General features: G+C 49.5%; 1 protein-coding gene across 2 annotated transcripts; it reads left to right on the top strand.

Annotated features, from left to right (window-relative positions):
* Window positions 1-426: 426 nt before the first annotated feature.
* Window positions 427-14983, top strand: RBFA (ribosome binding factor A). Of its 2 annotated transcripts, XM_057313294.1 has the most exons (7): window positions 427-723; window positions 3864-3906; window positions 4747-4923; window positions 5466-5578; window positions 7872-7956; window positions 10995-11068; window positions 12187-14983. In XM_057313294.1, the coding sequence occupies exons 1-7, from the start codon at window positions 563-565 to the stop codon at window positions 12551-12553; spliced, it is 1020 nt and encodes a 339-aa protein (XP_057169277.1). In that variant the 5' UTR covers window positions 427-562; the 3' UTR covers window positions 12554-14983. The 2 variants fall into 2 exon arrangements, with proteins under 2 accessions (XP_057169277.1, XP_057169278.1); XM_057313295.1 differs by lacking the exon at window positions 7872-7956 and having other exon boundaries at window positions 533-723.
* Window positions 14984-22267: the final 7284 nt, after the last annotated feature.

Raw genomic sequence — 22267 nt, 5'->3', positions numbered from 1 at the left:
GCCAGCGACAGCGCCCGTGCGCCGAGTTCCCGCGGGGACTGCGGCCCGGGCCGTGCGGGCGGGAGGGGCGCGGGCGGCGAGCCGGGCGGGCCCCCGGGCACGGGGCGGCCTCCTCTGGAGCGCACGGGAGGCTGCTGTCCGCACCGCCCCTCCCCTCTCTCCCCACCTGCAGCAGGGTGGCGCGGGCGCCGCAGGCGCACTTCCCCGCTTCCCGCACCCGCTCTACCGCCGTTCCCGGCCGCTCGCCTTGAGGCGCCGAAACCCCCGCACTCCCTGCCGGCCCCCGGGCCTGCAGGCCCCGCCCCCCGACGTCGCCGCGCGGCGCCGCGGCCTCTAGACCCCGCCCCGCTCTCTGAGCAACTCGCGTGCCGCACGGCGCCCTGAAAGGACGTCGTCCCGCCCCTACGTCGCTCCGTACGCGGGTCGCCCCGCCCCAGACTGCACTGCGTCACCGAATTCCCTTCGCTCCGGGTGCTTCCGTCTCGTCCCACAGCCCCGCCCTGAGCCCCTCACGTCGCCCCGCCCCCTCACATCGCCCCGCCCCGGCGCTCTCGGTGCCGCCATGTGGGCGGTCACGCTCCCTCTGTGGGGGCTTCGCGAGGGGCTCCCGGCATTACTTCGCGGTAGGCACGCGGCCCTCCTTCCGGGTGGTGCGCGAGGCCTGCATGGCTCCTCGGTCTCATGCGGCAAGAACCTACTCAAGAAATTTGCTTCGAAAACCAAGTAAGGCGCACCTAGTGCGGGTGGGGGCGCTGGGGGTGGGGGCGGTGCCCTTTTGGCAGAGGGCGGTGCGCTTCAGGTAGGGGGCAGGGGAGGGGGATCTGTTCATGTGCGGAGGCGGGGGGCAAGGGGAGGGCGTCCACGGGACAAGGGCAGCACGTCTATGGGCCTGAAGAGAGGGGTCGGCGGTGCCCACGGGACCAGGGGCGGACTCCACTGGGCGGGGTTTGTGTGGCGCACCTGGTCAGCAAGCGAGGCCCTTGCTCCTCAGGTTAACGATTATTGGAGAATTGCCAGTAATCCCGCTTGATGAGGGAACGGAAGGCAAGCTGAGGACAAAGCAGAAGCTGACACCCTGCAAACACCGCCCCCCCCATGGGATGTATGTGACATTCCTCAGGCACTCCTGGCTGCCCTAAAGGACAAAGAAACAGTCCTCACTACCTACAGCCCATTGACAAGTCCTTGAAACAGGCATGGTGACATTCCTCTAGGAACTCAGCTGCCTCGATGTTAATACTTTGCTAAGGGCAAAAGGCGGTCCTAGCCTGACCCCCTCCCCTCCACCAAGATCCTGTAAGTCTACTTTAACGTATAAAAATTCCTTTGGAAACTTCCTTTATCTATAACCCCCCAAGATACATATTGGCAATCGTCCCCCAAGCCTATGGCCCACCGATATACATCTGAAGGGTCTCATGACTAAGGTTTTATTAGACGGTAATAAATGACCCTTTCCCAACAACAGCTAGCCCCCTCAAGGTCCTGGAAACCTTGCTTCCAAAATTCCTTAGAGACTATCCCTAGCCCCCTCCCCACTTGAGGGTATAAAATAGGCCATTCCTCACAACCCCGGTGCAGCAGCTCTTTCTGCCCACGGGTCCTGTCCCCGTGCTTTAATAAACCACCATTTTGCACCAAAGACGTCTCAAGAGTCTCAAGAATTCTTTCTTGGTCGTCGGCTCCGGGCCTCACCCCACTGAACCTCACGTATATTCACCTGAACCTCATCACTGCTGATCGCTGTTTTTTGTTCGGTTTCCCACTCAGCCCTTTTCTCTTTATTTTTATTTTTATTTATTTATTTACAGTTGAGGTATCACGATTTTAGGTTTGCGAAAACCTAACAGTATGTCAGGAGCGTTTCTGTCGATTCTTGTTATTAGCAGTTTCTGGGAGTAGATTCATCAGAGAGGGAAAGATACCTGAGCGTTTCTGTCCACCTGAATGCTTTTTTCTGTGGGCTTCGTTTGACGATAGTTTTCGTCCGGTGAGAGGGGTATAATAATACAGTGATGTCCGCACCACACTTTGAACTCTGTAATAGATGTACGTTTGTTTTAACGGACTAGATTTTGGAAACAGTTTTAGATTTACAGCGATGTTGGAGAGAGTGCGGAGTTCGCAGATGCCCACAGTGCCTGCTCTGGGATGGTTCGTCTGGCACGCTCATCACGTGAATGAGCCAGTGTGGATACCCCACTGTGGACTAAAGTGGACTCCTTATTCCGGTTTCCTTCTTTAACCCAAAGTTCTTTTTCTGCCCCAGGATCCCCTCCAGAGACCACGTTGCACTGAATCGTCTTTTCAGGCTCCCTGGACTGGTGGTTTCTGTGTCTGTGTCTGATGGCCTTGATGGTTTTGAGGCGCACTGGTTAGACATTCTCTAGGGTGCCCCTCCGCTGGGATTGGTGTGATTTCCTGTTTTCTTGTCGCAATTGTGCTGGCATTATGGGGGCTTGGGAGGAGGGCCACAGAAGGATGTTGGTCACCCTTGCTGTTGGCCCTGATGACTGACTGCAGTCACGTGTGTCAGGTTTATCCATTGTCGAGTTACCCACCCCCCATTGCGCCCTGTCTTCCTTAGGGGACTTCACGGTGGGCAGTTCTGCGGGAGAGGCTCTAGTCTTTTTTTTTTTTTTAATTAATTTATTTGAGAGAGGGAACACAAGTAGGGGGAGTGGGAGAGGAAGAAGCAGGCTCCCAGCAGAGGAGCGTGATGTGGGGCTCGATCCCATAACGCTGGGATCCCGCCCTGAGCCGAAGGCAGATGCTTAACGACTGCGCCACCTAGGCGCCCCTGAGAGAGGCACTAGTCTTGTCCAGCACTTACTGATTTACGTCAGCCTGGACTTCTGGGGGTTCACCTAATATTACTTTATTTTGCTCAGATTGTTTCATCTTTGACCATTGGGAGCTCTTTATTTAGCTCCTATATTCTTTGGCAAACTCATCATTATGGGGCTTTGTGGCGGCTTTTAAGTTTAAAAGCTTTTTTTTCTAAAGATTTGTGAGAGAGAGAGAGAGAGAGAGAGAGATGGAGCATGAGCAGTGGGGAGGGGCAGAGGGAGAAGCAGACTCCCCGCTGAGCAGGGAGCCTGATGCGGGGGTCGATCTCAGGACCCCAAGATCATGACAGCCTAAGGCAGACACTTTACCAACTGAGCCGCCCGGGTGCCCCTAAAAACGTTTTTTGGCACTTCCTTTCTCAGCCCTGGAGTCAGCCATTTCTTCGAGACGCTCTGTGATAGCAGGACGCCATCAGAGATGATAATCTGAGAGCTGGGGAGTCTGTCCCTTAGGCCTTTTCAGCTGACAAAGCAGAAAGTACATTTTTGTTAACCCCTGCACATACACTCGCCTGTAAACGTCTCTGTATGTGACCACTGCATGGATACTCAGGGACACTTGAGTCCATACTGATGTCCAGCTCCAGTTCACCACCACACGGCTGGTCCAGCTAGCGTCCTTGCTTATCTGTAATCTCCCAGCAAAGCAGTGAAGACTCCCTCCCCTACCACCGGTTTTCCTCGTCCAGTCCAGCAAACGCATGGCTGCAAACCCCGGTATAGTGCTCGCGTGCAGTTTGGTAGGCGTTCTTTTGAGATTGTTTTGTCTGCCTTGAGGATTGAAAGTAGACCTTAAGTAAACATTAGGAGGTTGAGTTAAAACTGTCTTCTATCTCACTTACAACCCATGCTTTAAAGAAAATTCTGAATTTCTTGGTCCTCCAGTAACATCATTTCTGTGCCGAAGTTTAGCCCCTTAGGAAGGGTTGTGGTATTGTAATGTTGAGTTGGTGTATGTGATTTTGTTTTCTTTAATTTGCCACCAGTATCATAGTTCTTATTTTCTCCCCGTAGAAAGAAGTTTTGGTATGAAGGTCCTTCCTTGGGCTCTCACTTGGTAAGTACAGAGTAACCGCAAGAAGCTGCTTTAGATTCTGGTGGGCATAAGGTTCCAGCAGTCGGCAGAGCTCCAACCTGGCAGTGCTTCCATTTCCATTCTTGAGGACACAAGGTCTGCAGGGGTGGGACTAGAGACATCGGGAGTGTGAATTTTTACTTTTTAAAAGATTTTATTCATTTTAGAGAGAGGGAGACAGTGCAAGTGAGCAGGGGGCAGGGGCAGAGTCGGGGAGAGAGAGAGAATCCCAGGTGGGCTCCCCGCTAAGCATGGAGCCTAGCTTGGGGTGTAATCTCACCACCCCGAGATAACGACCTGAACCAAAACCAAGAGTCAGACGCTCAACCGAGTACCCAGGTGCCCCTTGGCTTTAAAAAAAAAAAACTATTCTGAAGTTTTCTGGAATGTTGTCTGTGTTATCAGATAGTAATATCAAAACGTCCATTTGGTTTTTAGCATCTGTATATGACGAATGTATGTGTGGATGAACTGTGAAAGTTTATGTAGTAACTGTCTCTTGTTACAAAAAGTACATTCTAAACAACCACTAAATTGTTTAAGAGGGAGAATTTTACACTATGTGGATTATGTTTCAGTAAGATTTTTGGATGGAGTAACATATACTGATGGTACTTTTAATTCCGGGGGGGGGGATGCTAGGTAAAATCTAGAAGGACCCAGGTCTGTAAATTGTATCTCGATGAAAGCTGAGATGGCTGAGAGTAACGTTGGTTTTTTTTATCAAGGTGTTAAGTCCTTCCCAGCCCGCTTTTTGTAAGTTAGAGAAAGTTTAATGTATAGTTGGAATGTTGGCCTTTTTGTCTGTTCTTCCGGATGGAGATTTACAAGCCATCCCAGTTGGAATTCCTAACGAAGAGCACCTCAAAGAAGACCAGGAGGGATGACCATGTGCGCCTGAGGGCCCTGAATGGCCTCCTCTACAAAGCGCTGACGGATTTGCTGTGCACCCCTGAAGTGAGCCAAGAGATCTGTGACCTGAACGTGCAGCTCTCCAAGGTAGAATTGGTCGCAGAGCGGGAGGAACGGGTGAGGCTGGCAGCCTAGTGGTTAGGAAGGGGGCCCCACATCAGTCACGAGGTCTTTGAGTTCAGAAGCCACGTTAAGCGTGACCATCTAAGTAGTAAAGATGGGGTGCATGTGTGTGTGGTGTGCAAGCACCGACGGCGTTGTCAGGTGCCCAGTACGTGTGTGGGGTGGATGCGTCTGCACCTGTCTTCCTACGATCTGTGTTGCCCTAGAGTGAGTTTAGCCAGAGGGACGTACAGAGGATAAGAAGGGGCAGGTGAGGCATTTCTGATGCGTGCTGTGGGATCAGAGTCAGGGACACTGAGGTTTTGGATGCGGGGCCCAGCCTCCTCCCTTGTGAGTGAGTGGCAGGAGATGGTGGCTGCGGCGGTACCTGCTGCAGCGTCCACCTGTGCGTGGTGGGTCCCTGAAGCTGAGGGCTGCTGACGCGTTCGTTTTTGTCTCCTGAGTGTTGTGTACGGGAAACCCACAGGAGCTGAGAGTGATTCGCGGCTGGGGTGGGTGGGACTCAGGTCTCTCTGACTCCAGACTTCTCCGCCTGCCGCGTGTACTGGAAGACCACGGTCTCTGCTGAACAGAACGCGCACACAGAGGCCGTCCTGCGGAGGAGCGCTGCACACATGAGGTGATGGCGCCTTGCTCTCTCAGCCTGTTTGCTTCTGCTTGCACCTTGAACCTCCCGCTTGTCGCACTAAGTGCTTTTGGTTTTAAGGAAACTCTGGGAAGCATATTCTTAAATTTCAAAATGTAAGTTACATTTTCATGCAAGACATAATCTGGGACAGTGGTTCTTAAAGTGTGGTCCTAGACGTCTAGGGGCTCCTGACAGAGAAAGCTGTGCAGTTTTACTCAAGAATATCCTTGACGGGGCCCTGGGTGGCTCAGTCGTTAAGCGTCTGCCTTCTACTCAGGGCGTGATCCCGGCGTTATGGGATCGAGCCCCACATCAGGCTCCTCCGCTATGAGCCTGCTTCTTCCTCTCCCACTCCCCCTGCTTGTGTTCCCTCTCTCGCTGGCTGTCTCTCTCTCTGTCAAATTAATAAATAAAATCTTAAAAAAAAAAAAAAAAGAATATCCTTGACAAATAAGTAGAAGCTACTAATTTTATTAAGTCCTGACCCTTGGGTGTGTGTCATCTCAGTGTTCTGTGTGGTGGGGAGTAAGCCTAAACTAGCCCTGTTGCTGTGGGACAGTGGTCTCGGGAAAATACGCAGTTGCATGTGAGCTGAAGCAGACGCTTGTTCACGGAGAATAACGAGTGAGCTAGCTGTGCTTTTCAGATGGCGGGTATTTGACCGACATCTTCTCTAAAATGAGCAAAGTGAACCTGTCATTTCAGGGGAAACAACTGACCGTACTTGTTGCCAGTGATAAAATTCAAGCCTTTTTTTTTTTTTTTAAGAGTTACTTATTTGAGAAAGGGGTTGGGGGGGGCAAAGCGAGAGAGAATCTCCAGCAGACTCCCCACCCAGCACGGAGCCTGACAAGGGGCTCGATCTCCCAACTCTGAGATCACGACCTGAGCCCAAACCGAGAGTTGGATGCTTCACCGACTGAGCCACCCAAGCACCCCAGAATTCAAGCTTTCAAATGAAAATTGACTTTAGAAAACTCGTATCTACCACCGTGAGTCTGATGGCGTTTGGATACTTGAACACCCTGGATGAGACTGGTGGTAACGCTGACAAGTGTTGTAGTGTTGTGTGGTACCGTGCCAGCACATGAAATCCTGGGTCACTCGAGGAATCCGTAGTCTCCAAGTGAGTTCAGGAGGCTACAAAAATCAGGCATAGGGAAAGCCTGATTCAGAGTGCAGGAAGACCACTGGATTTTCGTATAAAGCAAGCGATGCTGGCCTGTTCCAGGTTCCACGGTGCAGCCAACCCTTAATAAGCCATCACTGGTTGACTTTCTGTGGGGTAGCAGAGAAGATCTTTCTTTTCTCAAGTGCTGTTCACGTACTCGTTTTCTAGTTAGGGATCCGTATGAAGCCAGATTTTCCTGTTTCAGCCAAAATAACAGAACAGCTTGAATGCAGGTGGAGAGATGAGAATCCAGCTAACCTAGGCACTGAGGAAATTTGTAACCATGTAAACAATGCCATGCCTCTCAATCATTTTTTTTAAAGTAGTTATTTTTCGGGATGCCTGGATGGCTCAGTCGTTAAGCGTCTGCCTTCAGCTCGGGTCATGATCCTGGGGTCCTGGGATCGAGTCCCTCATCGGGCTCCCTGCTCAGCGGGGAGTCTGCGTCTCCCTCTGCCTCTGCCTCTCCCCCTGCTTGTGCTCTCTCTCTTTCTCTCTCTCTGACAAATAAATAAATCTTTTTTTAAAGAAGTTATTTTTCATTAAAAATATCCACATGAACACTTAGTGAGTTTGTTATTTGAAATTAATTAATGAATATTTTTCAAATTCTGAGTTTTAATTTATAGTATGATAGATATGGATAGGTATAACCCACGTTAATGGAAGCGCCTTGGTGTCCTCAGTGACTTTTAATGGTATAAATGTCTGCATGCATGAGTGATGACGCAGACGCCGATGTGTGTCTGACTCCGTGCTTGAGGACTTCGGTGCACTTCTGCGGCCTTGTTGCCAGGGAATGTCCACTGGCTGTTCATGCGCAGGCCACGCAGCCCACCACCACCACCACGCCCAGGAGGCATCCAGGCTAAGATCCAGTTATTCGTAAGGATCTCAAGAGTCGCATTTAGGCAATTAGAAACAGTTGTGATGATGTGTTTGGTGTCCCTTGTGTGATGTGGCAGTTGGCTAAGGAAGACTGTCCTGCGCTGACACGTTCATGTTTGAATAATGTGAGAGCAGATCTCTCTTCATTCTCTGTGAGATGATTGCGTGTTTTCCTTTCTGCTCAGTGTCAGCTACAACTGCACCGTGTGCACTGTCTCTCTCCAGGCATCTCTTGATGTCCCAGCAGACCCTGAGGAATGTGCCACCAATTGTGTTCATTCAGGACAAAGGAAATGCAGCTCTGGCTGAGGTACGGCTCTGACGTAATTCACTTCCCATAATCTTCCCGTACGAGTAATATTTTATATTTAATCTTCAGATATTCGAATGGTAATGTGTGTAGTTAAAAGAAGTAATCAATCCCCAAGAGTATAAATGGAAGGTAAGCGTCCCGGGCACCTGTCCCAGCCACATTCCCCAGAGGTAACCGATTTTTCTGGCTTTTAACGTTTACCACTCAGTCTCTAACTACGAGGGGCACCTGGGTGGCTCAGTTGGTTAAGCGACTGCCTTCGGCTCAGGTCATGATCATGGAGTCCTGGGATCGAGTCCCGCATCAGGTTCTGTGTTCAGTGGGGAGTCTGCTTGTCCCTCTGACCCTCACGCCTCTTGTCCTCTTTCTCACTCACTCTCTCAAATCAGTAAATAAAATCTTTAAAAAAAAATAATAAATCTCTAGGAAACCAAATTTCGGTTTCTCGACTTGCAAACTGCCTTCCTCTCTGGATTCAACCTAAGTTACTTTATACTGAAGGTTACGTTCTGTTAATTGTAAGTTATAAAGGTTACAACCAGTATGTTTATATAGGTTTTCTTTCTGTGTGGTAATTACCTGGTAGTTATTAAGGTGTGATATACTTTTAAAAACTACAAAAAAATCCAGTCAGTAGCATTTATGATATTATAGTTAGGTAGCTGTTACTCACCACGGGACTAGATGACACCTATTTATTTTTATTTTTTTATTTATTTAAAAGATTTATTTATTTGAGAGAAAGGGTGGGTGCACGTGAGTGGAGGGAGGTGGGGTTAGGGTTAGGTACGAGAGATGCGCCCGGAGTGCTGGCCGCAGGGATCCCTCAGTCAGACGCCCCGGTACACTCGCGGACTCCTGGGTACAGGTGGTGGGTGGACATGGCCCCCTCACCTTGCAGCTGATGCGGAGCCAGAGAAAAGACTATGTTCCTTGTGGTCCTGTTTACAGAATGTTCCAACAAGTGGGACTAATCTTTGGTGATGAAGGCCAAACTGATGGCTGTCTTTGGGGAAGGGAGTGAGCGGGAGGGATGTGAAGAGGCTTCTGGGGTTCATTTTTGCAACGTCGGAGACGGCTGTGGGTGCAGTCCATTTGAGAAACGTCATCGAGCTGTACACGTCACGATTTGTGTACTTCTCCCGTGTGTTACGTTTCAGTCAGGTGTTTTTTTTTTTAAGATTTTAATTTAATTTATTTATTTGACAGAGAGACAGCCAGCAAGAGAGGGAACACAAGTAGGGGGAGTGGGAGAGGAGCAAGCAGGCTCCCAGCAGGGAGCCCGATGCGGGCTCGATCCCAGGACACCGGGATCACGCCCTGAGCCGAAGGCAGACGCTTAACGACTGAGCCACCCAGGCGCCCCCAGAGGGTTTTTTAAATGTTGATTTTATCATGATTATAAAGGAAAAAATGTTAATTTTTAAAGAAAATGCTTAAATTACGGTACCGGTATTGTGATTTATCACACATTTGCTTGTCTTCCCGCTGACGGTTGGGCGTCTGAGAAGCAGGTGTCAGGCAGAGCACGGCTAACCATGCGGACTGCTTACTCTGGTGTAGTCGGGCCTGAGTCTTTCCTGGAAAGGGGGTCTGGGCAGACTGATTTCTCTCTCAGAGGTCAGCGTGGAGCCGCTGCTGTCTCTGCAGTCTCTTGGACGTGTCAGGATTTGATTGCATTTGCATTGAGTGCTTGGTTAAGGCTTCAAAGAGAAGCTTTAGTGAAGCTTGATTTCTAGGCAGTGCACCGGATGGAGGAGGACGTGCCTTTGTGCCCCCGCACCCCAGTCCTCACCCTCCCTACCACCGTCTGTAAATTAGTTTTGCCTGGTTAGATTTCTGGAATTCCACATGCATAGGAGCAGACACCTGGCTTTGTTTGCTCAGCGCTGTTTTTGAGATTCATGTTGTTTCATGTGTAAGTGGTTGCTAAGTGACATTTGTCTCTCTTCTGGTTTTTGGCCTCTGTGAGTAGAGCTGTTGTGAACCGCTGTTACACATCTTTGCGTGTTTTAGGTCGGTATGTAGGGGTGGCAGGTATGTCAATTTTCAGGGAGCTGCAGGTTAGGTGGAACTGTCCGGGCCCCCGTGAGCTCCCGCGTGATGTTAGGGGTCTTGCTGCCCTTGCGGTGGCCCTTCTGGTGGCCACGCGCGTTTGCTGGATGACTGATGCGCATGTCTTCCCATGCACCTCTTGGCCGCTCTTTGTTTCGTGAAGTCTGTCCAAGCTGCGCAGGACAGTCGAGTGTCCAGGTGCGAGTGAGCGTGTTCTCCGAGCTACCCTGGGAGACGTCCAGTCACTGCTCATTTTGTGGCGTCGTCAGTCCTGTTTCTGTTTTCTGTGGACTGACGTTTCTCCTGGTTCTGCTGCTTTTTACATTTGTGGGTTTTACTGGCGTGCCGTTGGTTTGTGATGGTGCTTTGTGTTGCTGTGGGGAACGACAGGCGCTGGTCCTGGACGTGGGCTCTCCTGGGCTTGCTTGCAGCAGGGTAGGGTCTCAGGTGCACATCCTGGGCATGTAGGTAGGCAGGTAAAGGTGTGAGCCGCCCTCAGTGTCCAGGGAGCAGGGCTCAGTGTGGTGCCCCCACGGAGGGAGAGCTTTCGTTTCCAGATTAGGCCCCTCGGTCACCGTGGAGCTGGATTCGCACGCCACACCCCAGACTGTGACTTGATCACTACGCCAGGAGGCTTTCTTTCCCCAAACACAAATTCTGTGGCAAAATTAAAGTATTTTACGCTTTGTTAGGAATTACTTATTTGGACTCATATTTGCCTGGTTTTTTCGTAAGTTTGATGTTTACAGGTTTAAAGTGTAGTTTTAAAAAAGCATCAGTTGGTTATCAGAGAACACATAAGTAGCAGGTGTTTGAAAGCGTCACCACTGCGAGGTGTCAGCAGAGGGCTGTGACGGGCACTCGGAAGGCCTGTGTCCAAGCCAACACGGCGAGGCTTCACACGGGCTCACTTGAGCCGTGCTCTGATGCTGGTGCTGGAGGTGTGGCTTACCGAGTTACCCACTGTCTGTCCTTCTCAGGTTGACTGGTTACTGGCCAGTGCCGATTTCGGACCCCCGGATGAGAAAGAAGACTGTGTGCGAGATGACGTCAGGTATGTGGGGATGTGATTTTGCTACTTTGGGCAGACCTCCAGGTGTGGAATTGGTGGTTGCCATGGCTGCTGCACAGTCCTGCACCCTCAGCCAGGGGTGCCAGTCGGGCCTGGCATTGTGCCCTCCGGCCTGTGGCCATTCCCAGTGGCAGCCTGCAGCAGTTCCTGGCACTTCAGCAAGGTGGCTGGGAGGGCCTCCATGGTCCCCCCCAGACGTTGCTACAGCGACTTACCAAGGGAGGACACGTGTCCCTCCCGCATCCTCTTTATCCACTCAGCACAATTTTCTGTATCCCTGTTCTAGCATCTAGGGTGCTTACGTGAACAGAACACACAGTGGGGTCTTTGGAGCTCGCGTTTTGCTGGGTGAGGCCAACAGGGAGCCACAGATGATTGTAGGTCAGGAAGGTGTGGTTGGCGCAGCAGGAGGCGGATGGGTGGGGCAGCGTTGCGGTTTTCAATCAGCTCATCATGGTCTGAGAAAGAGTCGTGAGGACTCGAGGGGTGTATGTGGAGGGGCCCCATCACAGGCCGGGGAAGAGCTACAGCAGATGCTCAGCGTCTGTTCCTTAGACTGGGTGCCGCAGCATCTGGGGTCCTGTCGGGACCTCGGGCAGGGCCCACGATCACCAGCCCGAGGACCACGGAGCTAGGGCAAAGGCCCGGAGCCACAGGGAGCCCAGCCCGTGGGTGTGAGACCTTCCAGAGCTGAGCAGGAAAGGACTTAGAGGCATGACTTGGCCGAATTTGGGTTTTGAAAGGGTTGCACCAGTTCTCTTTTCCTTTGGTTTCTCAAGTAACCTGAGTGATAGATCTAAAAGGCCCCAGCCGTAATTCTGTGAAACTGGCCTAGCACACTAGCTGTGTTTAATTGGGGAAAAAGAGATGGAAAACACATCTCGTGGAGGGGCCGTGCGGGGACTGGGCTGGCCTGCACCACATGCAGACTCCAGGAGCGCCAGCAGAGTGGTTCTGGGCTGGGGAGCCCTGTGCCGTTCTCCCCAGTTTCCCTCAGCAGTCCACAGGCAAGTGGAGGGGGAAATGGCAGCGCTGGCCCAGGGCCCCACGCCCTCCTGCTGCCCCACTTGTGCTTCACCGGATGCCTCTTCTCCCTCCAGGGGCCCCGGGGCTCTGGACGCTCCTGCACTGCAAGGCACCCCGGCCTCTGCCCCATGCTCAAGTCTGTGTGGGATCGATCATGAGGCGCTCAACAAACAGATCATGGAGTACAAGAGGAGGAAAGGGCAAGGGCGTAGGACCGTGAGTCCCGAGGAGTCGCTGCTGACGGCTCATCTGGCAACGCAAACGAGAGAGGGAAAGGTGGCAGCGGCGCCCTGTGCGGATGGTGACCTCTCCCCCAGGAACCACCCATTGGGGACAGCGAGCAACAACCCCAGCTCTAACCTGGGTGGCGCCCAGGTTGTGGACAGTAGCCCAGAGCAGGAGGCGGCAAGGGGCGCAGGCAGGAAGGGTGGCGGTAACTGAGGGGCAGGGAGGGGGTGGATCTTGAGGCTTCAGCTCTGCTGGCAGAACCGCGGGCTCCATGTGTGCAGTGCAGCCCGACAACACAGGTGGAATTGGAACTTCGGTTGAGAAGGAAGGTGGCCGTCGGAAGTGTGTGAAAGTCCTTTAGCATGATGGCAGCAGTCGGTCCTCCTTACTCTGGGCACTTGCACACCCTTCTCGGACGTGCACAGCCGTGTGCTGTACAGGCTTCCCGTTAGGAAGGCAGAGCATCGTTGCCTTGTTTGCACGTGTTTCGGCTCACATTCCGAACACCGTCCTCAGAGTCTACTTCAGAATGGCCCCAAGTCCAGTTTTCCCCAGGGCAGGGCAGCTGTGGGGAGCCTTGCCAGACTAGTGCTGTTGGAAGGAAGTAAAATAAATCCTTATTTAAGTCTGACCTAGAGAAACATGCACCTCTCTTTCCCAAGTATCATCAGTGTCAAAGATGCTGAAAATGGTACCCACAGGGTTTATGTGATCAGACATGTGTTAGTGAGATGGAGCAAGGAAGCTGTGGCTTGGCTCTTTGGGGAGCATGACTTGCACTTTTGTAAACAGCCTCAGGAAGGACTGTGCGGGCACGCCCCCTGTGAGCCTTCTGTGCAGGCAGGTGGCACCAGGAAGTGCTGCCTTTGCCACACGGTGGCCCCGTCAAAGGCCGCATCACAGGTCACAGGCGGGACCACCGCAGCAGCTCTGGGTGTGTTGGTGTCTGGGTGGTATTTGCGTGATCCCACCTGTCCCGGAAGGCGCAGGTCAGGAGGCAGAGAAGGCGTGGCTCCTGCTGTAGGAGGAGCAGTAGGCTCCGGGCTGTGGGCGTGCTGGCCCTGGGGGATGCGCGCCAGAGAACCAGGTAAAGGAGGCGGTTGGAGTGTGGACTCTGGGTTGGTGGGTTTGCGTATAAAAGGTGAGCTTACCAGGTAATTGTTTACTGTCTTTGGGAGTTAGCCCTGGGAGGGGCAGTCTCTCCTAGGCCAACACGGCCCCCGAGATGTTAAAGCATCATAAACACGGACATAAGAAACATGACTAACACGGGACCCTACGGTGCCAAGCTGCCTGCTTACTGATGGCCACGTCTGGGTCCACACTGCAGGAGGTGCCCAGACCCCAAATGCAGAGCAGCGGGCGCAGGGGCAAGGCTCCTGCACTGTGAGGTCATGAATTATGCACCGCAGATTTGGGTGTGCCCATCGCTGCCTCGCAGAACTGGGGATGTGGGGAGGCCGGTACAGGGTGTGGCTTGTTCTCTTTCTCTTCCCGCTTGTGCTTGGGGCTCAGTTCTGTTGAAAGACAACAAATGGCCGGAACAAGGTGTGTTTTCAGACCCGGGAAGCTATGCTCCAGACTCTTACGCTTGTCTGAGGTACTCCAGTAAGTACCAGTAGAAGCGTGGGAACGGGGGGGATGAGGGGGCCACGACTGGAGTGGAGACGGAAGGACAGCTTCCAGGTCAGGAGGAGCCTGTGGCGTGGCCGATCCCGCCGGCGTCCTCCACGGACGGCATCCTCCACGGTCAGGCCCTGATGCTGCGGCACCAGCAGTTGTGTTCTCGAGGGACAGGAGTACGACCACATGATCACCTCTGCATTTCCTGCCAGGTGCCCTAGGTGGTGTGGACCGGGCTTCCAGGGGTAAAAATTGACATGAACAGCATCCGTGTTAGCAGCTGGCGTGCAGCACTCTGCACATTTTTTTTTTTTTTTTTTTTAAGATTTTATTTGAGAGATGGAGAGAGAGAGTGAGCAACAGCACAAAAGCAGGGGGAGGGAGAAGCAGGCTCCCCGCTGAGCAGGGAGCTCGATGCGGGTCTCAATCCCAGGACCCCGGAATCACGACCTGAGCCAAAGGCAGACGCTTCACCGGCTGAGCCACCCTGGCGCCCCTCATCTCTGATTTTGTTAAAAGGACTTGGAATTTCAGTTACTTGATCTGCATTCACAGAGTTTCTGGGTTGGTGTGCGTGGAGGTTTGGGGAGTGGGCATGGCAGCTCTGCACCCTCCCCACCCCTTCCTTTGGCTGGTCCCGGGTTATTTCCTCTTAACAATAAGCTGGCAATCTACACAGGAGCTTGGGGGCACGGTCCCACCCTTCACTGAGGACCGACTGGAAATCCTAGAAAGAACTGAGTAGCCAGAGAGCAGAACTGAAAATAAACATTAAGCAACTGAAACACCTAATAGGGAAGAAAACTTGACAGGCTTCCATGGGAGGATTGCCATGGAAGACAGCTTTGTTTCAGTTTTTGGAAACTCCACGTTTTCCCTCAAGTCTCCATCTGACATTTTGGCCTTCTGGGTCCTACCAGTAAAGTTCAGAATATCTCCCGCTTTTTTACGGCATCTTCTCCGTTCAAGAGTTTGTGATACATGCAGTTTTTTAAAAAATAAAAATTATTCGTCATAAAACGTATTCAGAACACCACGTCTATGATGCATGCACCTAAGCTCTAGAGTAAAAGAAAGGATCTCATTGCTCCATATAATCCCATAGGATTGAGAACAGCCTGTGCCATCCCAGGACTGACTTCTGTTCTGCGCCAGCCTGTTGAAGTGTGGAGACCTGGTTCTGAGACCCGGTGTCCCAGGGTCTGCTTGTTTGTTAATTGAGGGTTATTGGAATTATATGAAGTATAGCACTGGGAACAATATGTCATACGACAACATAGAACTCAGAGTTGTCTTTCAGTAGATTGAGATAAAGAACCAAACCAACCAAATGAAGTTTGACAGGGTTCCGTGTAAATTCCTGTGATTGGGGTTTAAAATATTACTTACTGAACTACAGCATTGCAGCCCCAGCGAGAAGTCTGGTGGTTGCAGCGTGTGTCCTAAGCAGAGCCTGGGGCAGGTGCGGCTGCCGAGGGCGGGACATGGTGGAGTGGTGCAGGTGGGGTGGCTGGCCCAACCTGCACTCAGGTACCCACAGCTGGCTCCTGACGTTCTGTTTGTGGAACTGTGTTTAAAGAGGACTTTGGTTGTAGGAAAGGTTGCCCTGGGAAGAATTCGTGGGGGAGGCGGAGTCAGGGCCCTGAAGTGGTGTGGTTACTCCACAGTAGCAGGGAGCCACAGCTGGGACTGGCCTCAGACGCCAAGTACAGGGCAGATTTAAAGTGCTGTCAACCTGAACTCCCAGCCTCACCGCCCCCCCCCAAGTCAGAGTCAGCTTTGCGTCCGTGGGTTTGCCTTGGGATGTTCCTTCTGTTCGAGTCAAAGTTTCCTTGCTAATCATTCCCCTTTCATGCTTACCCCCTTCCCCTTTCAGATGGGAGCCCCAGTCCACCATCTGCACCAGCCCCCCAGCCAGCTTCTCTCGGGACTCTGATGGGGTCACCTGTGCCACAGCCTTACTTGGTCACCTCACTGCATGTAATCCTGTTCCTATGACTTCATCTTGGCACATTTTCTTCCCCTCCTTTCTGCCTCACCTGGGGGCCACCTCCTTTGGGGAGCTTTCTGTGAACCCCCAAGTCTTGGTAGCAGCCCCCTACATTCCCGCAGCTGAGGCCTCACCGCACGGACTGTTGAGTCAGCCTCTTGCCTGCCTCTTGCGTAAGGTTTCCCAAGCCAGAGTGTAGCACATGTTGATTGACTGACTAATGGACTGTTGGGATCTGCTCCAAAGCCAGGGGCAAGTGTTGTTCTGCCTCAGAGGAAAACATAAGCAGCAGACAAAGGCACGGCCTGTGGCCCCTTTTCACCCTGGGCCTGAGAAAAGCTGAGGTAAAGCAGAACCGAGGGCCAGAAAGAAGACTGCAAAAGAGCCACTGTCCTTGGGATTGTAGCAGAAAATCAGGGTTTGGAGTTAAGCAGAAGGCAAGGTGCGGGTTTCGTGTATTCAGGGAGAACACAGGCGTGCTGGACCTTCCAGATCTGACCACGGAGGTGAGGCCCTCATGCTGCGGAGAAGTGCTTTCCGGCCATCTGGCTCCTGAGCTGCGGCTCCGGGGTGAGCACTCGGATCTGCCGCCAGCGACCTCTGTTCCCCAGGACCTGTCTCCTAAAACTTAGAAGCAGCAGCCTCCATGCAGCTTCTTTCCCTGGAAAAGCCCAAGTTCGCTACCCTGGCACCTGCTAGGGTGACCACGTGGCAGCAGAAGTGTGGCTCGCAGCCTCCAGTGTCTCACTCTGCTCCTGTCTGTGGTGCACATGGTGCCGGCAGTGGTCGGGAACCTACTTCCTCTCTTAGCTCGGAGTGGTCTGCTGGAAGGTGGACGTGGATCATCTCACACCAGATAAGCCGAGGAGACACACAGTCATTACACTGATGCCCCTGAGATCAAACCCAAAGTATCTGCTACATAGAAGAGCAGTCTAGTTTCCATCTATTTTTTTAAAAAAAAGATTTTATTTATTTACTTGAGAGAGAAAGAGAGAATGAGTGAGGGAGGGGCAGAGGGAACGGGAGAAGCAGACTCACCACTGAGCAGGGAGCCGATGTGGGACTGGATTCCAGGACATAGAGATCATGACCTGAGCCGAAGGCAGACACTTCACCGTCTGAGCCACCCAGGCTCCCTCCATCTATTTTTTTAAATAATAATTTGTTATTATTATTATACAGTACATGCCTAGTGTTTGATGTAAAGTTCCATGATGCATTACTTGTGTGTAACACCCAGTGCACCATGCAATACGTGCCCTCCTTAATACCCGTCACCAGCCTATCCCTGTCCCCCACCCCCTCCCCTCTGAAGCCCTCAGTTTGTTTCCCAGAGTCCATAGTCTCTCGTGGTTCATTCCCTCTTCTGTTTACCCCCCCTTCATTCTTCCTCCATCTATTTTTTAAAGTAAGTTTTCAGCAACTGAAAGCAGAACAGAGCATTGTTGCCTCCAATATTTTGTTTAGATCTGGATAACACTTCCGAGTATTCTAGAATGCTTGTCCCCGTAGCACCATTTTCTGTGTATTTTCAAATTCGCTTGTGATATCACTTCTCAACATGAACTGTGAGGTTAGGCACAGCCTTTTAGAGCATGCTGTTCTGGGAAGAGTATGTGTGCAAGAAACTCCCAGATGTCCAGTAAATCCTCGTGACTCAGCCCCAGACATAAGATTCCCTTCTGTGCCACCATTCTGTACGCAGACAGCTCACACGCTGGGTTTGGAGAAGAGCCAGCACATCAGAATGACTGACAGGATGGTGGTATTCACCTTGTGGGCTGGACCTTCTGTTTGAATTCCTGCTGTTGGTCCCTGCTCAGGCCTGAGACTTGCAAATTGGTACATGGGCTGCATTCCTGCATCACGCATCATTAGGATCAAGAAGGGTTGTGAGGAGTCAGTTGCCCTCATCCTGCTCCCATGCTCGACTACTGGGTCTTCAAAGCAGGTTTTATTAGAGTATGTTAATTTTGGTCAAGCCAAGAATAATTGCGTGTATTTTAGTTACCAGGAGAAAATCAGAGGAAGAATCATTAGAAATGTCATTGAGAAATGACAGAAGATCTGTGGCAGGTTCTTGCCTGAATTCTATTGATAGAAACCAGCAGATCCTGGAAGTGTGCCACATACCGCCTCAGAGCACTCTACTCAAATATGTGTTTGCACGTGTGTGAGTGCATGTATGTGTGAGTGCCTGTTCACAAGCAACTAGGCTAGGAGGTCGTCTTTTTTAAATATTTGAGAGCATGCACGAGTAGGGAGAGCAACAGGCAGTGGGAGAGAGAGAAGCAGACCCTCCGCTGAGCATGGAGCCCAATGTGGGGCTCAGTCCCAGGACCCCGGGATCATGACCTGAGCCGAAGGCAGACACTTCACCGACTGAGCCCCCCAGGTGCCCCAGGCTGTGAGGTCTGAAGGCACAACATACATAGCAGGGCCATCTGGCCATTGCCACTGACATTTGTCTTGTGCTTTTGGCTCCATTTCAAGAAGTCTCAGAGCCATCAAGGTTAGGGAGGAGGCAGGATTTGAAGATTAGGTCCTATATTGTTAAAAAGCTGTACTTTTTGGGGTACAAACACACTGGAGGCTTCTAACCCTTTTCTGTAATGAAATAATGTTGAAACTTCTGATAGACAGCAACGTCTAGACACCCCCGCCCCCAGGATCTGTGGTAACAAGTTGGGTCTGGAGTCTACCCTGATTCTTGGGTCACAACACCTCTCCTCTTATAGGGGCCTGGTCTTTGTGCACATATGACAAAATGGAGGACACGAGGGTATCAGAATTGAGAGAGGGCTTGGGGGAGAGATTTTGCTGATCCTTGGTGCATAGACACCGCCTTCAACAAGGAAAAAAAAAAAACTCCAGGGAAAGGGGAGAATCTGATTTCCAGAGTTAACACATGGTTAGAGTCAAATGTCTAGTTTTCAACAAAAAAGTCACAAGGCACACAGAAATAGCAAAGTGTGGCCCATTTAAAAGAAAAGGGAAAAAACAAAAACAAAAACAAACCTCCCTGAAGAAGACCTGGTGGCAGATCTACTTGACAGACTTCAACACAACTGTCTTGATCCTCAACTGATGAAAGATATGGAGAAAATCAACAAACAATATATGAACAAAATGGAACCATCCACAAAGAGAAAGCAAAAAGGAACTGTGAAGAAATTCTGGAGTCGAGAAGTACAGTAATGGAAATGAAATACTCACTAGAGGAATTCAGAAGCAGGTTTTAAGCACAAGAAGGAAACTGGATTGTAACATAAGAGAAAGGAAGTTGAGTTTGAGGAATAGAAAGAAAAAAAAAATTAAGTTAATGGGACCTAAGGGACCTGGGAGATTCCACCAAGCAGACCAACCTATGCATTGTGGGGGTCCCAGAAAAGAGAAAGAGGTAGAGCAAGTATTTGAAGAAATAATGGCTGAAAAAAAGTAGCTCAGAGCTTCCCAAGTTTGAGGAAACATCCAGGAAGCCCAATGAACTCCAAGTTAAGATGAACTCAGAGACCCACACTAAGAAACACAAAAGCCAAACGAAGAATCCTAAAGCAGCAAGAGACAAGTAAATCGATACATACAAGGGATCCCAAGCAAGGTTAACAGATTTCCATCAGAAACTGGAGGTCAGGGGGCAGTGGGTTGATATATGCAAAGTGCTAAAAGAAAAATGTTCAACCAGGAATTCAAGATTCAGCAAAATGTCCTTCAAAAGTGAGGGAGAAATTAAGACATGCATCAGTAAATAAAAGCTAAGGGAATGCTTTACCACTAGACCTACCCTTCAGGAAATGCTGGAAGGAGTCCTGCAGGGTGAAATGAAGGGCAGTAGACAGTAACTTGAAGCCATATGGAGAAATAAAGATCTCAGTAAAGAAAAATACATGGCCAATTATAAAAACTAGTAACAACAGTTCGTAACTCCACATTGTTTTCTACATAATTTAAGAGACTAGTGCATTTAACAGAATTGTTAGCTTACGTTTTGTGACATCAACAACTAAAAGGCTGGGGACAGAGATGTTAAAGGTGCAGAGTTTTTGTGTGTTATTGAAATTAAGCTGGTATAAATTCAGATTAGAGTGTTACAGTTTCAAGATGTTAAATGTAATCCCCACGGTAACCACAAAGAAAATAGCTATAGAATATACACAAAAGGAAATGATAAAGGAATTTAAATGTTTCAGTACCAAAAAAAAAAAAAATCTAAACACAAAAAAAGACAGTAATACAGGAAATGAGTGACAAAAAGAAGCTGTAAGGCACATAACCAATAGCAAAATGACAGAAGTTGTTCCTTATCTGTAATTACTTTAAATATAAATGGATTAAACTCTCCTGTGAAAAGACAGATTGGCAGAATGGATAAAAACCGTCCTCCAACTACATGCTGTCTTCAAGAGACTGGATCCAAAGACACAAATACATTGAAAAGTGAGAGGATGTAACAAGATGTTCCCTGCAAATAATAACCAATGATAGCAGGAGTGGCTACACTAATAATCAGACAAAAATGAGTTTAAATTTTTACAAATTACAAGAGATAAGGGAGGGCACTGTATATTAATAAAAATTTCCATAAAACAAGATACATAATTATAAACACACACCTAATGACAGGTCACTGAAATATACGAAGTAAAATTTGACACAACTGATGGGAGAAATAGTTTTAAAATAATACTTGGAGACTTTAATATCCTTCTCATGATAATGGATACAAAACCCAGACAGAAGTAGGGAAATAGAGGACTTAACACAATAAGCTAACTAAATCTAATACATTCAGGACCCTCTACCCAGCAAGAGCACACACATTGCTCTCAAGTGTACATGGGACGTTTTCTAGGATAGATCATATGTTAGGCCACAAATTCAGTCTCAATGAATTTAAAAACAGCTGTTCTACAGTCTTCTATGACCACAATGGTATGAAGTTAGAAATCAGTAACAAAATTGGAAAATTCACAAATCTATGGAAATGGAATCAACACACTCTTAACCAGTAGATCAAGGAGGAAATCACAGGGAGGTTAGAAGATACTTAGAGATGAATGAAAATGAAAACAACATATCAAGACTTATGGGATGCAGCAAAAGCAGTGCTAAAGGAACATTTATAGTTAGAAATGCTTACATTAAAAAACCAAGACCTCAAATCAACAACCTAACTTTAAGGAAATGCAGAAAAACCAACCCTAACCCAAAACTAGCAGAAGGAAGGAAGTAAAGATGAGAGCTGTAACGAAGTCAAGAACAGGAGGGGCGCCGGGGCAGCGCAGTCATTGGGCGTCTGCCTTCGGCTCAGGGCATGATCCCGGCATTCTGGGATCGAGCCCCACATCGGGCTCCTCTGCTGGGAGCCTGCTTCTTCCTCTCCCACTCCCCCTGCTTCTGTTCCCTCTCTCGCTGGCTGTCTCTCTGTCAAATAAATAAATAAAATCTTTAAAACAACAACAACAGGAAATCAGAGAATATCAATAAATTAAATGTTCTTCAAAACGATCAACAAAATTGACAAAACTTCAGATGAGGAACAAAAGATTGAAATTACTAAGACCAGAAATGAAAGTGGAGAAATTATCAATTCTACAGATAAAGTGATTATGAGTACTATGAGCATTTGTACACCAACAAATTGGATAACCTAGATGAAATGGACAAATTCGTAGAGACACAAAACCTGCCAAGACTAAGTCACACACACACACAAAATCAGAAAATCTGAACAGACCTAAAACTACTAAGATTAAATCAGTAACCAAACATCTCTACAGAGATAAATCTCTGAACCTGATGGGTTCACTGGTGAATTCTAAACATTTAAGGAAACTAATACCAATCCTCAAACTTCAAAAAAGAAAAACGGAAGGGGGAACACTTCCTGACTCATTCTAGGAGGCCAGTATTACCCTCTTAAAGCCAGACAAAGACATTACACGGAAAGAAAACTACAGACAATGTCCCTTATGATCATTGATTGATCCAGAAATCTTCAATAAAATATTAGCAAACAATTTGGCATATTAAAATGATTATACACCATGACCAAGAGGCATTTTTTCCTGGAATGCAAGGATGATTCAACACACAAAAATTGATAGATAAACCCCATCAAACAAAATGGGAAAAATACACAATCATCTTGATACAGAAAAAGCATTTGACAAAATTCAACACCTTTTCATGAAAAAAAAAAACCACTCAACAAAATAGGAATCGAAGAAAACTACCTTGACCTAAAAAAAAACCCATATGTGAAAAAACACAGCAAACAATGGTGAAAGAAAGCTTTTCTTGGAAGATCA

This window comes from Ursus arctos, unplaced genomic scaffold (genome assembly GCF_023065955.2).
Source record: "Ursus arctos isolate Adak ecotype North America unplaced genomic scaffold, UrsArc2.0 scaffold_17, whole genome shotgun sequence".
NCBI lineage: Eukaryota > Metazoa > Chordata > Mammalia > Carnivora > Ursidae > Ursus > Ursus arctos.
The sequence above is the reverse complement of the archived record's forward strand: the minus strand, read 5'-3'. Positions and strand labels throughout refer to the sequence as shown.

Excerpts from the sequence above, each read along its gene's own strand:
- RBFA (XM_057313294.1), top strand. The coding sequence starts at position 563 with ATGTGGGCGGTCACGCTCCCTCTGTGGGGGCTTCGCGAGGGGCTCCCG. Across the intron at positions 724-3,863 it reads AAATTTGCTTCGAAAACCAA|AAAGAAGTTTTGGTATGAAG; the intron begins GTAAGGCGCACC and ends TTCTCCCCGTAG. Across the intron at positions 3,907-4,746 it reads CTTCCTTGGGCTCTCACTTG|ATTTACAAGCCATCCCAGTT; the intron begins GTAAGTACAGAG and ends TTCCGGATGGAG.